Source organism: Acomys russatus, chromosome 16, assembly GCF_903995435.1.
Source record: "Acomys russatus chromosome 16, mAcoRus1.1, whole genome shotgun sequence".
Lineage (NCBI taxonomy): Eukaryota > Metazoa > Chordata > Mammalia > Rodentia > Muridae > Acomys > Acomys russatus.
Window position 1 is genome coordinate 28,802,429 of NC_067152.1, and position 16,106 is coordinate 28,818,534.

Consider the following 16,106-nt stretch of genomic DNA (forward strand, 5'->3'; position numbering starts at 1 on the left):
GAAGCATCAAAGCAGAGACGCCAAGCGAGGATCCCCAGCCTTGAGTGTGGGGGTGGAGAATACAATAGGGCCCTTCTCTACACAATCGTTGTCTCTCCAGGGGACCCCCTCTGCTCTCGCAGGGACCTCAGTCCTTCCCCTCCCCCAAACCCTGCGCCCTTTGCGGATTGGTCCTGAGCTGCCAGGGGGCGGGGTCCTATGTCCCTGACGTCACCGACCGAGGAGGGGGGCGGGCAGCTGGGGGAGGGGGGGGTGAAGAGCCCCGGCTCAGCACCTCGGAGAGCTCCCTCCCCGGCCTTGTTTTGCTCCGGAATCGCTGCCGGGGGAGGGAGCGAAGGGGCCTGGCACCAGGCATCGAGGCCGAGAGATGGCAGTGAAGAGGACGAAGGGCCCCTGGGGGCAGAAGGCACAGCCGTGATCCTGCGAGGGGAACCGGGGGACCGGGTGGGGTGGGGGGCAGCGGGTGGCGGCAGCAGTGGCCGCACATCTGGATGGAAACGAGCTTTGTCCAGACCACCATGGCTCTGGGGCTGCCCTCCAAGAAAGCATCTTCCCGCAATGTGATCGTGGAACGCAGGAACCTGATCACTGTGTGCAGGTGGGCGCCGCTGGCGGTCGGGGTGGGGTGCTTAGAGAGACGGGTTGGAGCGGGCTGAGAAATCTAAGGGTTGAGCATCCCCCCCCCCGCCCAAGGATGCTCTGCAGTCGCTGAGAAATGGCCAGGCAGCGAGGGTTAGAAGGATTATGCTCTATTCTTCCCAGACCGGGAACCGGGAGGCGGGATGGACCGCCAGTCCTTATTCTTCTTGGCTAAGCTAGGCCTATGCCCGGCCTGGGGCATGGGGGGGGGGGGGGATGAAGAGAGTTTAATTGGCACTGCAGCTTCCTGTGAGAACCAGGAAGTGACATTGTGTGTGAGAGGGGGAGGGAGAGGAAGGCTGGCTCTCTTCCTGGCAGTGGGGGCAGGGTAGGCAGAGGGGGCTCAATGGGGTTGGGGGTAGATGTCCCCCAATTCCCCTCTTGCCACCCCTGTCAGCGTGGCTTCTTGGGATAGAGCTTTCCTAAGAGACTTTCCTGTGCTCAGCCCTCCAAGAACCAAGGACGGTGGTGTTTCTAGACAGCTGCAGCCTGTAGCAGGATCGGCTGGGCACAGCGGCAAAGACCCCGAAACCCATTCAGTGAGGGTTGAGGGCACTACCCAGTCGTAGGGGACATTCAAGGCCTAAGTGAAGAATCTGGGGGCCCCTGAGTCCAAGTGAAGATTGAGAACCCAGATCCCTGAACCTCTGAGGGTGGGGCTGTTGCGGGCCTGAGAAAATTCTCATCTGTCTTGGGCACCAGGAAGGAATCCTTCGCACTTCAACCCTGCCGTGACTCACCCTCCCTGCCCTGCTCTGCCCTGCCCTGCCCTGCCCTGCCCTGAGGGCCAGAAAGCTCCCAGCTGTGCAGGCTCTCTCCCAAGCCCCCAGCTGTCCTTGCCTCTCCCTCTGGGGTCTCCATGCCAGCTGCCTTCTGCACCTGCAGCCCCCATGCCCGCCATGTCCACCAGGTGCTGCACTCTCGGTTCACAGTGCCCCTGGGATTAGGACTGAGTTGTCCTTTATTGCCAATCAGTCCCAGTTGCCTGCACATAAACCTCAGCCCCGTTCCTTCTCCCAGGAGCCATGCCCACCTGATGCCCGGTCTCCCAACACCCAGGGTTCCTTTGGATTTCTGGACACACACCCAGCCTCGCGGCCTCTGTCTCAGAGCATCCCTTTCTCAGTGTCTTGAAAGTGCTGTGCACATCAGGCCTGTACAAAGGTGGCTGTGAGGTGTGAGAGGAACGTGTGCATCCGTGACCTAGCCCGAAGCGCAGCTGCCGGCTCTGCCCTCGTGCTCCAGATCCCTGCCAGTTGTGGTGTCAAGAGATGGCTGCGCATGCAAGCACACAGCTTTTGCTTTAGTTCTTAGCTGGGCAACCTTGTGGCACTCTCTTAACTATTCTATAAGCTTTTTTTTTTTTTTTTTTAGCTTTTACATCTTAAGTGTAAAAGCCACACCAAAGAACGGGTTATGGTGTGCCACATTAGATAACAGCCAGTGCCTGGCACACAGAAACGCTTTATCTCAATGATACCCTTCTTGTCCCTCTCTTGGCTCTTGGCTCTTGGCCATCTGGGTGCACCTTTCTCTTGCCTGCCAGGGCAGCCGGAGCTTTGAGCGTGTGGGGAAAGGAGGGGTGCCACTTAGCTCGAGCTGGAGAAACAGAGGTTCAGGTGACTTGGAGGTAGCTCAGACTAGGGATAGTTTAGGGGCCTAGGGTGATGAGTTCTCTAAACCCCCAAGGACCTGCTGCCTCATCACTGTCACATGGTTCTTGCAGCTCCCTTTAGCAGGCTCTGGGCTCCCCTGGGCCCTGGCCTCCCTGTCTCCATGGTAACCCACAGCAGCTATCCTCCTCCTAACCAGGCCCAAACCATGGGGCTCCTAGAGGCTCTGACCAGCTTTCAGCTCCCCCAAGGACAGATGGCAGATGGCTGCCCTGCTGACCAAGCCCCAGGCCTTTACTGAAGTCTGACCCAGAGGACCACAAATTGATGGTGTGCATAATAAAACCCCAGATAACAGCCTGGTCCCGGTCCTCACAGGCTCCCTTCTAGCCAGGCCAGGGTTGTCTTCTCACCTGGCCTGGGCCCAGCAATCCATACTCTCTCACCCTTCTCCCATCCTTGTCTGGGCTCTGAACCAAAGCTGAACGGGGCAAGTGCTGATCTTTCCATTTGCACCCAAGGAAAAGGGCTTTGAACCCAGCAGTCTGACTCCCTCTAGCACAGGCCAACATGACCAGCCAGGTTTCAGGCTCCACTCCCTGATAAGCCCAAAGGAAGGTAATAGAGAGGGAGCCTTACTGGCCAGTGCTTCATGGCTGGAGGCTTCTAAAGCAGGTGAAGGAGGGCAGAGGTCACTTAGTGCCTTAGTATTTGTATGTTTGATTTTGTTGTTGGTGGTTTGTTTTTTTGAGACAAGGTTTCTCTACAGCCCTGGCTAACCTGGACTCGATTTTGTAGACCAGGCTGGCCTTGAACTCACATAGATCCTTCTGCCTCTGCCTCCCAAGTGCAGAGATTAAAAGCAAGTGCCATCACACCCAGCTCTGTATGTGTGTGTGTGTGTGTGTATGTGTGTGTGTGTCTGTGTATATAATTTATTTATTTTTATGTTATGGGCATTGGTGTTTTGACTGTCTGTGTGTCTCTGTGGGGGTGTCCGATCCCCTGGAACAGGAGTTACAAACAGTTGTAAGCTGCCATGTGGTTGCTGGGAATTCAACTCAGGACCTTTGGAAGCAGCCAGTGCTCTTAATCACTGAGGCATTTCTCCAGCCCTCCCACCCCACCTTACCCTTTTTTTTTTTTTTTTTTTTTTTTTTTTAAAGATTACGTCTTTCTATGTAGTCCTGGCTGTCTTGGAATTTACTATGTAGAACAGGCTGGCCTGGAACTTACAGAGATCCTCCTGCCTCTGCCTCCAGAATGCTAGGATCAAAGACATGTGCCACCATCCCTGGATAATACTTAAACAAAAAAAAGATTACATTTATTTGTCTGTGTATTTTGTGTGTGCGTGTGCCACAGTGTGAGTGTGGAAGTCAGAGAACAACTGATGGGCATGGGTTTTCTCCTTCCACCTTGGAGGTCCTGGGATTGAACTCAGGTGGACTGGGCTGAGTGGCATGTGACTTTATCCACTGAGCCAGCTCTCTGACCAACCCTCAGGAAGTATAGCAGCCAATAGGAAGCCATAAAACAGAACAGAAAGATAAGGATGGAGAATTGGCCCAATGCTTGCCTCCTGCCAGTTACATGACTCGGTTAGCCTCCTTATCTGTAATATGAGGGAGGTCGGCATAAGAGGACCTCACTCTCAGGGCTGTGGTGAGGACCAGTGGGGTGCCACATATGGCAAATGGAGACTACAGTTCAAGGAGGCTTAAACGGGGGCTGCAAACAGCAACGGGGGATGCTTGGATCCAACCCCCAGCCTCACTTGCTACCTCTCTCCCTGAGAAACCAGTGTCTGGGTCACCAAAATCCCTCCCAGGGACCCACTGCCTGAATTACTTCCCACCCAATGTATGTCAGACCCACACCCTGAGTTCTCCCCCACACCCGAAGCTCTACCCTGCCTAGCTCTGGGCAGCTGGTGTGTAGGTGGGCTAGTTGAGAAGAAGGGGGAGCGGGGTTGCCAGAGTTGAGTATCCACCTGGCCACACATGCATGCTGACCTTCCATGTGCTGCTCATATGTTCAGGTACAGGTGACCGCCCCCATCCCCCCACCCCCCACCCTGAGAGATGAAAGCTCATTCCAAGAAAGACTGTTTCGGGGCATGGGTTCAAACTGGTTTCTGACTCCTGGTTGAACCTCAATTTACACACATGATAAATGCCACTCTGAGCGGGCGTGGTGGCGCACATGTTTAATCCCAGCACTTGGGAGGCAGAGGCAGGAGGCTCTCTGTGAGTTCAAGGCCAGCCTGGTTTACAAAGCGAGTCCAGGACAGCCAGGGCTACACAGAGAACCCCTCTCTTGAAAACAAACAAACAACCCTCCTCCCTCTCCCAAATTGAAAAGAAAAGAAAGAAAAATGCCATGCTGAAGGAAGGTAGGGACAAAGGATCTAGGGTCTCTCCTTTGTCTTGTTTTTTCTTTTCCTTTTCTTTTCTTTTTCTTTTTTTTTTCTTTCTTTTCTTTTTTCTTTTTATTTTCTTTCTTTCTTTCTTTTTTGTTTTTTTGGTTTTCAAGACAAGGTTTCCCTGTGTAGCCTTGGCTGTCCTAGACTCGCTTTGTAAACCAGGCTGGCCTCGAACTTACAGCCATCTGCCTGCCTCTGCCTCCCGAGTGCCGGGATTAAAGGCGTGCGCCACCCCTGCCCAGCTTGGTGTCTTGTTTTTCTACATTTTGTTTCATCCTGTCTCACACCGTGTCCCCAAAGCTTCCTTTCTCTCTGGTTATCATCTCTTCCCTACCCACCCTGCCACCCTCCTTCTCGTTCCACGTAGTCTAGAATCTTCTGTGGCCACTCTGGTTTCGCCTGCCCCCTCATTACACCCCGCACCCTCACTTACCCCCACCCACACCAGGTTCTCTGTGAAAACTTTGCTGGAGAAGTACACAGCAGAGCCCATTGATGACTCATCAGAGGAGTTTGTTAACTTCGCAGCCATTTTGGAGCAGATCCTCAGCCACCGATTTAAAGGTAGGCCACCATCGCCTACCCCCTTCCAGTCCCAGCCTGGGGCTTCTAGCCACACCGCCCTGCTGTAATATCCCCTGTGGATTTCTAAACCTCATCCCTGGATCCAGGGTCTCATTTCTGGGCTGTTCAACGAACCTCAAGCACAGTACTGGGAGATCGGGGAGAGGGTCATCTGCCCACAGCTCCAACATTAGGCATGCAGCTCTCTGCTAGCAAGCCTGCTGCTTATGCTGGGGGAGGCAGTACCTGTGTGTGTGTGTGTGTGTGTGTGTGTGTGTGTGTGTTTGCTCATGCGTATGCATGTGAGTGCTTTATGATGACATGGACCCTTTCCAAACTCCTTGCTATCGCTGTGTCCCCTCCCTGCCCTGGCTCAGCTTGTGCCCCAGCAGGTCCAGTGAGCTGGTTCAGCTCGGATGGGCAACGAGGCTTCTGGGATTATATCCGGCTGGCGTGCAGCAAAGTGCCCAACAACTGTGTGAGCAGCATTGAGAACATGGAGAACATCAGCACAGCTCGAGCCAAGGTGAGGGGCTAAAGCCGGTCAACACAGTGACTCCTGCTCTAGACGGGGGCCCAATCCTTACGCCTTGCCCATGGTGCTCGGAAAGGGGATCGTACCTGATGCCAGACATATAGGTCTCTCTCTGTGACAATTAAAAAGTGATCGTGTTCTCCAGGGCAGGGCATGGATCCGGGTGGCTCTGATGGAAAAGCGTATGTCAGAATACATCACCACAGCTCTTCGGGACAACCGAACTACCAGGTCAGACCTCTCAGACAGCAGTATGCACGTTAATTGCCTTAAGTGCCCGCAGCGACCTTCAAAACCAGGACTACAAGTTCCAGCATGCACCATGTCCCAGCTGACATGGTAACCGGACTACAGAAGCCTCAGTCACATACCATTTTACTTGGCCTTATGCCATGACCTACAACACACAGCCGTGCCAGCTCTGCAAATCTCTCTTCTTGGGTTCCCATATGCAGAGCTTCAGTGCGTGGAAGTTGAGTCGTGAGGTTCAGAGATCACAAGGCAGAATGTGTCAGTGCTGGGGGTGGGAAGCTCCTAGGGCCACTCCCCCCAACCTGGTTATTTTATTTACTACATTCTATCCCTTGTCTTCATGTTTCAGAGTAAGCTATCTTTTGAGGACCTACTTACTGTATGTGTGACCCAAAGACTAAAACTTTGCTCTCTGATTTAAAGGATCCGAGTGACCCAGTGCTTCATAGGTGCTGTTTAGCTTAGAGAACAGAAGAGGGTCTCTTGCATTGTGAGCGGTGTGGGGGCGGGGTCAGGCGCTAGTTTTCATTGAGTGACAGTCGAAGCGGGTGGTGAGCTGGAAGGAGTCATCTGCTTTCTCCAGGAAATACTAAGTAAGCCACGCAGAGGGTCCTGGGCGTGGGGAGGCCCGTTTGGACTCCCTACGCTCTTCTCTCCTGCAGACGGTTCTATGATTCCGGAGCCATCATGCTGAGGGAGGAAGCCACTGTCCTCACGGGGATGCTTATCGGGCTCAGCGCCATCGACTTCAGGTGGGGTCTGCATGGCGGTGGTGAAAGGGACTTTCTCACCCACAACTGTCCAACGCCCCTCATCCCTCCCCCCACCCCTGTGGCTCTTCTGCCCCAGCTTCTGTTTAAAGGGCGAAGTTCTGGACGGGAAGACTCCAGTGGTCATCGATTACACACCCTACTTAAAATTCACCCAGAGGTGAGCAGCCTGGTTATTGCAGTGAGCGCGGAGATGGGCACCGGGAGGGCTCTGAGTGTTCTCTTGGTACCACTGCCCAAGGGTCGGAGTTGGGATGCTAGTGGGGCGAGGCGGGGAGGAGCCGGCACCACCCACTGCTCCTACTCCTAAGCTACGACTACCTGACGGATGAGGAGGAGAGGCACAGTGCAGAAAGCAGCACCAGCGAGGACAACTCCCCTGAGCACCCCTATCTGCCTCTGGTCACCGACGAGGACAGTTGGTACAACAAGTGGCACAAGATGGAACAAAAGTTTCGCATCGTCTACGCGCAGAAGGTGCGCGGGGGCGAGAGCGGGGAGCTGGGCGCCGTCGGGGCATCAGGGGCTGGGCTGGGACTCCAACTAGGACCCCTTCGGGCGGTCGAGCTGAGCCGACGCCCCGCAGGGATACCTGGAGGAGCTGGTGCGCCTGCGCGAGTCGCAGCTGAAGGACCTGGAGGCAGAGAACCGGCGGCTGCAGCTGCAGCTGGAGGAGGCTGCGGCACAGAATCAGCGTGAGAAACGGGAGCTGGAAGGCGTAATCCTGGAGTTGCAGGAGCAGCTGTGAGCCCGCCTCCTGCCCTGACCGCCCCCCCACCCTTGTGAACCCCAACACCACTCCATTGGATGGCAGTGCTTTCCTGACAACATCCAATTTGCATCAGCCCAACCATCCCTTCACCTCTCTCAAGGTCCCGTGGTTGCAAAACATTTACCCCTACAACATTAAGACCCCGTAGCCTCCAGTACCCATCAGCCAACAGGAACCGCATGAATCACAGAGCTTGAGCAGCCTTCGGTTATATTACACGGTCCCTACTGCTCAGGCATCACCCCAGTGGCCCTCTCCCCAACCCACAGTATTTCTCTTTCCTAAACCTGACCCAGCTAGCTGGCACAAATCCTACCGTCCCAACATCATCCCGGCCGGCTCCTACACAGCCCATCATGAAAGCACTGATCATGGCCACCCCTCTGCCCCCCTTTACAAACATGGCCATATTACGGAGCCAGCCTCAGATCCTTTTCGCCTCAGCCTCCTCGTGCTGTAATTCCTGGATATGTGCATCATTCTGAGCAGCATATATCCCCACCTCCACTACTCAGGTTTCCTTTCTAGGCCCTGGCCTCCACCTTTGCGGAGTCTTGCTTCCCTCTCCTAGCCAGGCCTGATCCCCCTCCCCCTCCCAGGACAGGTCTGATCCCGGGTGACCATGCCCCCCTGGCCCAGGGTTCCAAGGAGCTCACTACACCCCTGGTCAACCAGTGGCCCTCCCTGAGTACACTCAATAGGGCTGAGGGTGCCAGCAACTCCAAGCTATATCGGAGGTAAGCCCCCAACCCAAGTGCTACCCCCAAACCCCAGTCCCAGAAAGCAGGGTTTGTGGGCCACTGTCTGCATACTTTTCTGTTCTGCTCCAGACACAGCTTCATGGGCACCGAGCCGCTGTCCGCTGAGGCCAGCCTGAGCTCAGACTCCCAGCGCCTGGGAGAGGGCAAACGGGACGAGGAACCCTGGGGCCCTATCGGTGAGCACTCCACACACACCTTGGCACTTGGAACACTGCAGAAAGGGGATAAAGGCACTTAGTCTGGCCATGGCTGAAACCCTCGTTTTTCTCAGCCCTTCCTGTGGAGCTTGGTTTGTCCCCTTGCTAACCCATATTTCCATCTGTGAAATAGGAATATTGGTTTAAAAAAGAGCCTCCAGTGTCCATGTATGGAGAGGGCTCAGTGGATTCTAAGTATCATGACAGTCTCAAGGGCTCTCTTCAGGGGGTGGGGAAGCTTCTCAGCCTAGTTTGCTCTTACCACACATAGAATGTGAACTGCCTGTCTGACCAACGTTCCCCCTCTTCTTTGGCTGCCAGGAAGCTCAGAACCAAATTAGTGGCTCCCTCCGAGTGAATGCCCAGGACTTCAACGCATGCATTTTGTGTTGACCCACCCACCCACCTCCTGGCCTCACCTTGGTTTCTCCCTAGTTTTCCCCTGTGCCTGGACCTCTTTTTCTTTTCTTAAAAAAAAAAAAAAAAAAAAGACATATAACTATGCTGTATCAAAGAACACGGTTTTGAGACCAGGCAGGTTTTGGACATGTAATCCACCACACTGTGTTTGTGACTGTGTGTGTGTATGTCCCACCAGACTGTGAGCTCCATGAGAGCAGGGACCATGTCTTGTCCGTTCTTGTAGCCCAGAGTGTGAAATAGCAAATGCTCACTGTGTGCTTAATAAATGGACAGAGAGGGGCCGAACCTCAGGGGGAGACAGACATAGACTGATGAGTGGCTCATGTCCGGTGCAAGGTGTAAGGCATGCTCGACCAAGGTTTACTTAAAAATGGCAGATGCTCCACAAGAGGCCTAGCCAGAGTCTCCTGGGGGATGACCTGAGAACTGCCCCTTTACTGCCCATTCATGAAGAGGACCTCCCCACATACACACAGCCTGGTTGCCTCTGGCCTTACCCACCCTCTCTCCCCAGGGAAGGACCCCACGCCTTCCATGCTGGGCCTCTGCGGCTCCCTGGCCTCCATTCCCAGCTGCAAGTCCCTGGCGAGCTTCAAATCCAACGAATGCCTGGTGAGCGACAGCCCTGAGGGCAGCCCAGCGCTTAGTCCCAGCTGAGGAGCAGCATAGGCAATGCCAGCCCCACCTGCCAGGGGCCGTGGACTACTGCCACCCTTGAGTCCCCCAACCCAGGCAACCCTTCAAGAATGCCATCCACTTTGCCTCGGGTCTCTAGGGAAAGACAACCCAAGCCTCTTTCCTGCTCCAGCTTTCTGCCAAGTAGGCAGGAGCTGCAAGGGGAGGAGGTGGGGCTAGGAGGAAGGGACACCCAGGCCACAGGTCATCAGTCCCCTGGGGGAAGCCTCTCCACTCCGTTGGTTCTGAAACCTGCCTGGCTCCCTTTGCTCATCTTCCACACCTGCCTCAGGAGCAGGTGGTTCAGCCCTGGCATTCCTGCTGCCCTGCCTCTGGTCTAACTTGTGTACCCTCTGAAGTCACCCATCCTTGGTACCTATGTGGGGAAGAGATTAGGCAAATAAAAGCCAGAGGACTGAGGTGGTTTCATCTGTTGGGGGGTGGGCTAGGGCTCCATAACAGGGTCTCATAGCCAAGGTAATGGTGCAGCAATTAGCATGTGCCCTGTGGGAGCACATGGGGGGGGCATAGTTCAGGGCGTGGGTGGGGATAAGGTGCTTCTGTAGGTCTGCCGGAGCTCTCAATCTGACCCCTCTAATACTTCCTCAATCCCTAGCAGAACCCTCTGAGGGTTTTGGTGGAGCATTTGCCTGCCACAGGCCTACCCAACTCCATTGTGATCCAAAGCTGTAGCTCATCCATTATGCCAGAACTGGCAAGTAGGCAACTCTGCCGTGCCACTACCTTGGGGAGATGGCTCCTTGCTCTCACCCCATACAGCAGGTTCACCATGAAATGTCCTTACTACCACAGAGGCAACCTCTTACTCTCATCCTTATCTGACTGGGTACCCCCTAAAGGGGGAAGCTTTTAAGACAGGGTCTCTGGCTGAACTGGAACTACATTGACCAGGCAGGCATCAGACTCAAGAGATCTGCTTGCCATCAACTCACTAGTGCTGGGATTAAAGGTGTGTACCACCATGCCTAGAGTTGGTAGCTTTTTTTTTTTTTCCTTTGAGACAGTATCTTGCTATGTCATCCTGGCTGACCTGATATTCGAGGTACGCCTCCTGCCTCAGCCTCCCAAGTGGGTCACTGTGTCTGACTGGAGACCCCTAAACATACATACATACCCCAAAACACCCCAGTCATAGCAGTGCACAGAAGGTCATCATCTTTAGACAGGGAAAATACTGCTTGGCCCGAGATCTTGATCCCTCAGGGGCCAAGCTACAACAAACATAAAGGGGGTACAGAGAAGGGGCAATTGTCAGATTTGGTCTTGGACTTGGAGGTGGCCGAGCGGTGGCCCTCGGAACAGCAGGAATCACATGTGAGGACAGCCTGGAACACAGGGTTGGGAAGGAAGGCACTTGGCTCAGTCTCCTGTTCCCACCCATGGAATAGCTGCCTGTCCCTCGGCTTCAGCGGCCCAGAGGCTGCTCCTGGTTGAGCCTCTGGAAAAAGCTTTTGCCAAACTCGTAAGTGCTGATCATGATGGCGCATGACGGCGCAGCCTTGATGATCCTCGGGAGGAAACCTGTGATGGGAAGATGGAGCACGGTTAGGGGACCATGGTTAGGGGAGCACGGTTAGGGGGCCAGGGCCCCTCACACCACAGGGGTGTGCACACTGCATGTGCAGAGACAGGCACCCACCTGCAAAGAGTCCCCTGGTGCCAGATTCAGCTTGGATTCTCCGAAGCAGGAGCCAGGTAGAGTCAAGTCTTGGAGGCCTCACTGTGGATTCAATGCCCAGCTCAGCAGGAGCCAGCTCTGGGCCCCTGCCTGCCCTCTACCTTTACCAGCCCCAGCTCACCTCTCACAGCCTCCATTGCTCCTAGTGCCATCTGTCGCTGTGTCTTCACCACATCAAAAGGTAGAGTAAGGGTGGCAGCCACCTGATTGGGCAGGGAGAGGGGCTCAGCTTCATTCCCAGACCCTAGGAGGCACTCGGGCATCTCAAGGGTGGCTGAGGAAAGGCAGCAAGCTCCCAGGCAGGCGACTCTACTGACTCTCACTCAGGGTCCCCTGGGACACCTCTGGTGGCCTCACCCCCAGTGCAGTCAACTTACCATTCCTGAGATGCCACCAGCCACAAAGCTGACGCCCACAGATGTCTGGTCTTTTGGTCTTAGCCCATTCAGCCAGCTCCTCACCAGCTCATAGTTGAACCAGTACAGAGCTTAGAAGTAGAGACAATTGTTAAAGGAGGGAGCCAGGGGAGGTGGGCTCCAGAGTTCTCCCCTCCCACCCACAGCCACAGCACCCCAGGTCCTCTTCAGGACTTAGTTCAGGGACACCTCGGCAAAACCTCCTCCCTGCTGGGCCCACCCTCATATAAGAAGGGACCCCCAACGTCCATCAGTAACAAAGGAGGGACTTGGTTGTAGACCTCTCGCCCTGACCCTGAGCGCCTACCTGAGAAGGGCACATCTCGAAGGGCTGTGGGACCCCAGCCCAGCCACAGTGAGCGCCAGCCCCCCTGAGCCACCGCAGCTTGGACACAGGTAGCTAGTTCCCGGTATGACACATGCTGAGCCTGCAGCTTGGTCCGCACAAGCTCCAAGGGGCTAATCACCGTCACAGTGCCCACTAGGGAGAAACAGTGATGAGATCATGGAAGGAGGTCAACCACAGATGCCACGCACTATAACCCAGCTCTTGCCTCGTGGTCTGAGGCTTTAGTATATTCCCCACCCCCAAGGCTAGCAGAGGCAAACACTGGGACTCAGGATGGACAGAGGGAGGTCAAGGGCCAAGGTTGTACTTACTGCGGGCCAGGGCACCAGCCACCATGGGTGCATAGAGGTCAGAGGTCAAAGACTGACCACAGAGGAAGGCCTTGAGCTGGTCATAGGCAGTGAAGTAGATGGCTGTCGCTGGCACAGTCATCACCCTGAGAGTGTAAGGAGAGGCCAAGCCTTTCGAGCAACCCCTTCCCTACCCTGGCACTAGGAGTCAAGGTTAGCAAACACCCCATGACTGGGATACTTACAAGGTGGCTGGGAGGCCACTCCACAGGGTCCTAGTGCCCTCGTGCCTGACAATCTTCACAAAGGCGTCCTGACAGAGCCAGCACCAGACCAGAGGAAAGGGACATGAACAAGGTCTGTGACCGACTGGCCCATAGTTCTGAGTCCTGATAAAAGCCAGCTAGCCCCACACATGCAGCTCCCCATTTGGTTATAGGCGAACTCCTAGTCACCCCTTAAAACCTTAAGGAGGTAACCAGGAGTTAGGAGACAGAGGCAGGCGGATGGATCTCTGTGAGTTCGAGGCCAGCCTGGTCTACAAGGTTGAGTCCAGGACAGCCAGGGCTACACAGAGAAACCCTGTCTTTCCCCACCGCCTGCCCCCCAAACACCTTAAGAAGGGCCAGGGTGCAATTCAGTAGCAGAGCACCTGACTAGCACGTATTAAGGTATTACGTGGGCTGGGGAGATGGCTCAGCGGTTAAGAGCACTGTCCGCCCTTCCAGAGGTTCTGAGTTCAATTCCCAGCAACCACACGGTGGCTCACAGCCATCTATACTTGGATAGCATGCCCTATTTTGACATGTAGGTGTACATACAGATAGAACACTCATATATATGTAAAATAAATAAATAAATCTTTAAAAAAGAAGGTATTACATATGCCAGGCATGGTGGTTGCACACCTGTAATCCCAGCACTTGGAAGCAGAGGCAGGCCGGTCTCTTGTGAGTTTGAGGCCAGCCTGGTCTACAGAGCTAGTTCCAGAACAGTCAGGGCCACACAGAGAAACCCTGTCTCAAAAAACAAAGCAAAACAAAACAAAAAAGCCTCCCAGGCAAGCCCCTCCTGCACTGTGCAGCCCCTCCACCCGTGCGTTGGGTTCCCCTTGCCAACAGCCTAGCCAAAAGCAAGTCCCTCAGGAACACATCAGGGCTGCTCCTTACCAAGGTGCCAGTGAATCGAGTAGGATCCTGAAACCAGGAGGCACAGCGAGTACCATTTGGGCACAGGTACAGGGGCTCCAGGACACCATTGCAGTAGAGGAGGCACTTGCCTGGGGCTTGCAGCGTGGAGGGTGCTGGGGAACAGAATGGGCATTAGGACGGGAGGGCCTGGCACCCTGCTGGGTGATACAGCTAAAAACATGTCCTAGTCTTTGACCACGTGCACCCCAGGAACTCTAGGGACACTGGAACACTTTGCTGGGTCCATCCTCCCAGGTGCCCGGGGCTTGGGTCACTCACATTTTGTGTAGCAGAGACTCCAAAATCTGGAGGGAGGTGTCAATTCTGAAACACAAGTCAGCCCTGGCGGTCAGAAGTTCACCCCCAACCCCCACTCCCACGGATTTCCATCTCTGGAAGATCCTTATTTTGTCAGGCAGCCCCGCCCCCTCAATCTGGCTCCTGGCTCAGGTACTCACCTCCAGCTACGGAGGGCCTCTGAGACTGAAGACGAACCTTCACCACATCCAGGGGTGTCACTGGGGAAGGAAGTAGGTCTGAAGGTTCCTGCAGGACCCCACTTCACCCTCTTCTTCCTCAGGACCAAATTGCCTCCACATCAACTCCCAGCTGCCCACACCCCATCTCCCCAGGTCTTACTGAAGAGGGAGGTGACCACAGCCCCAGCTCCTGAGGCCACTAGTTGCTGAAGGGGGCTAATGCCCCCAGGATCCTGATTATCCATCTTGGAGTTTCAATCCTGAAAAGAAACCACAGACAAACGGGAATTTACCTCCAGACACAAAAGGCCTGAGGAGGGGCTCAGCATGAGGTAAGGCGCTCTCCCGACTTCACCGACAGTACACTCATGGCTCACCCACAGCTTGCCTCCATAGCCTTTGAAATCTATAAAGGTATTCACTTTGTCAGAGGGAAACTAAGGTTCAAGAGATACGGTGACCTTCAAGGTTACGTCATTCGTTTGGAAAGAAGCTAGAATAGCCGTTGGCCAATGGCGAGTGGTGGCCCGTGCTATTTCCTCAACCACATGCTTACTAGGCACCTCCGTACTTCAGAGGCCAAAAGATCGAAGCACCTTGCCCCTCCACCCAACATCTGGCCGGGCACATGAGCACCCTGGGCGAGGAGAGGTGGAGTTGGGCACGGAGAGAACGTGTAAACAAATCTGCTGATAGAAAGGCCCATCTTCCTCCCAGAGATTACTGGCCCTCCCCCACTGCCAGCCCGGGACAGACGAGCCAGGAGCCGTGAGGCCTGGATGGGAGGGCATTCTCTCCGCCTCCTCTCTCTTAAATACAAGCCGCGGGCTCAACAGAGGCGGAGGTAGAGGTCAGGTAAGAAAACCTCACTCTCCGAGACTCGGCCGCACTTCACGCCCAGGCCCAGCGAAAGGGACGCCCGGCAAGGCCCACCCCTTCCCCCAGCCTCGATTCGTCCCCCAGCCACGGAGCCTCGGAGAACCCACTCCAGTCCCAGCCCGCCAACCTGGCTCTGATCCGGTGCTTGCGCCGCGCCACGCCAGGGGCCTGGCGGGCCCATAGCGGCTCCGCGGCCGGTGCAGGGTCCGCGCGCGCCCGCTTCGCACTGCGGCCGCCGGGGAGAGCGGTGGAGTCGGCCCCGCCCCCGGCAGAGCCAAGCTCCGCCCCGTGGCCAACTGGCCACGCGCACGGAGTGCAACGGGGCCCGCCCACTCACGGCCCTCCCCCTCCTTCCACCGGAGTCCCGCCCTTGCACCGCGACCGCGTGGGCGGGTCCCCGCGGTCCCGCGCTCTCTGCGGCCCGCAGGTCAAGGTCGCAGAATTGAAAAGCGCGTGCACCGGGCTGCAGTAGCTCCTACCCTGCGCGCTCCCCCCCGGGAGTCCCAACCTGGGATCCCTGGAACTTCCCAGACCGCATGGATACTGCTGCTCCGGATCTTTAAAAAGGCGGTGGCCGCGGAATTGGGCTTGTGGGGGGGAACCCTCGCTTTTAATCCCAGCACTCGGGAGGCAGAGGCAGGCGGATCCCTTGTGAGGTCGAGGCCAGCCTGGTCTATAAGAGAAACCCTGTCTCGAGAAACAAAAACAAAACAAATAGGCAATGGCCACGGGGGTCGGCTCTTCAAGGTCATCGGAGAGTGCGATAGCAATGGGAAACATTGACCCACTGAGCTCCGTAGCGGGAGTTTACAATTTATGGCGTGTGTGTTGGCAGGAATTACCACCCCCCTAATTTACGGATGATGAAACGAGGTTGCAACCCCAGAACGCTTTATAAACTGCAGGGCAGCCGTGTTAGCTGACCTACACCTGGGCCCCTGGGCAAATTTGGAGGACTCCGGGGACACAGTAAAAGCTTAGAACTGGGAAGAAAACCATATGTTTCACGACAGATCTCAAGACTTTTATGTCTTTTAAAGCGCAAAGCTTAAAAAAAAAAAGTTATGATGACGACCTATGTCACCTTGGCTGTCCTGGAGCTCCCAATGTGGTCCAGAACGGCCCGTACCAAAACTTTTCATAGTAAGTCATTACTGACATGGGCGCCCGATTTTACA

The 16,106-nt window shown here is 55.3% G+C and overlaps 2 protein-coding genes across 7 annotated transcripts; one reads left to right on the forward strand and one right to left on the reverse strand.

Moving 5' to 3' along the window:
- Positions 1-242: 242 nt before the first annotated feature.
- On the forward strand, positions 243-10,043 carry Rundc3a (RUN domain containing 3A). 6 transcript variants are annotated; one of them, XM_051158771.1, is made up of 11 exons: positions 243-598; positions 5,126-5,241; positions 5,619-5,767; positions 5,922-6,007; positions 6,691-6,780; positions 6,878-6,958; positions 7,110-7,275; positions 7,385-7,542; positions 8,170-8,307; positions 8,401-8,507; positions 9,466-10,043. In XM_051158771.1, the coding sequence occupies exons 1-11, from the start codon at positions 492-494 to the stop codon at positions 9,606-9,608; spliced, it is 1,341 nt and encodes a 446-aa protein (XP_051014728.1). In that variant the 5' UTR covers positions 243-491; the 3' UTR covers positions 9,609-10,043. The 6 variants fall into 6 exon arrangements, with proteins under 6 accessions (XP_051014728.1, XP_051014729.1, XP_051014730.1 ...); XM_051158772.1 differs by having other exon boundaries at positions 5,631-5,767; XM_051158773.1 differs by having other exon boundaries at positions 5,634-5,767.
- Positions 10,044-10,750: 707 nt separating this feature from the next.
- Slc25a39 (solute carrier family 25 member 39) lies at positions 10,751-15,175 on the reverse strand. Its single transcript, XM_051158777.1, has 12 exons — positions 15,056-15,175; positions 14,210-14,309; positions 14,029-14,088; positions 13,850-13,894; positions 13,550-13,683; positions 12,626-12,693; positions 12,402-12,526; positions 12,049-12,222; positions 11,703-11,812; positions 11,447-11,528; positions 11,287-11,367; positions 10,751-11,168 (listed from the first exon to the last, which is right to left on the reverse strand). The coding sequence occupies exons 2-12, from the start codon at positions 14,292-14,294 to the stop codon at positions 11,053-11,055; spliced, it is 1,080 nt and encodes a 359-aa protein (XP_051014734.1). The 5' UTR covers positions 14,295-14,309; positions 15,056-15,175; the 3' UTR covers positions 10,751-11,052.
- Between the last annotated feature and the right edge of the window lie 931 nt (positions 15,176-16,106).

Coding starts and splice junctions, on each gene's coding strand:
- Rundc3a (XM_051158771.1), top strand. CDS start 492: ATGGAAACGAGCTTTGTCCAGACCACCATGGCTCTGGGGCTGCCCTCC. Junction 7,276..7,384: donor GCATCGTCTACGCGCAGAAG/GTGCGCGGGGGC, acceptor GACGCCCCGCAG/GGATACCTGGAGGAGCTGGT. Junction 7,543..8,169: donor CTGGAGTTGCAGGAGCAGCT/GTGAGCCCGCCT, acceptor TCCCCCTCCCAG/GACAGGTCTGATCCCGGGTG.
- Slc25a39 (XM_051158777.1), bottom strand. CDS start 14,294: ATGGATAATCAGGATCCTGGGGGCATTAGCCCCCTTCAGCAACTAGTG. Junction 11,529..11,702: donor CTGGTGGCATCTCAGGAATG/GTAAGTTGACTG, acceptor CTGCCCAATCAG/GTGGCTGCCACCCTTACTCT. Junction 11,368..11,446: donor AGCAATGGAGGCTGTGAGAG/GTGAGCTGGGGC, acceptor TTGAATCCACAG/TGAGGCCTCCAAGACTTGAC.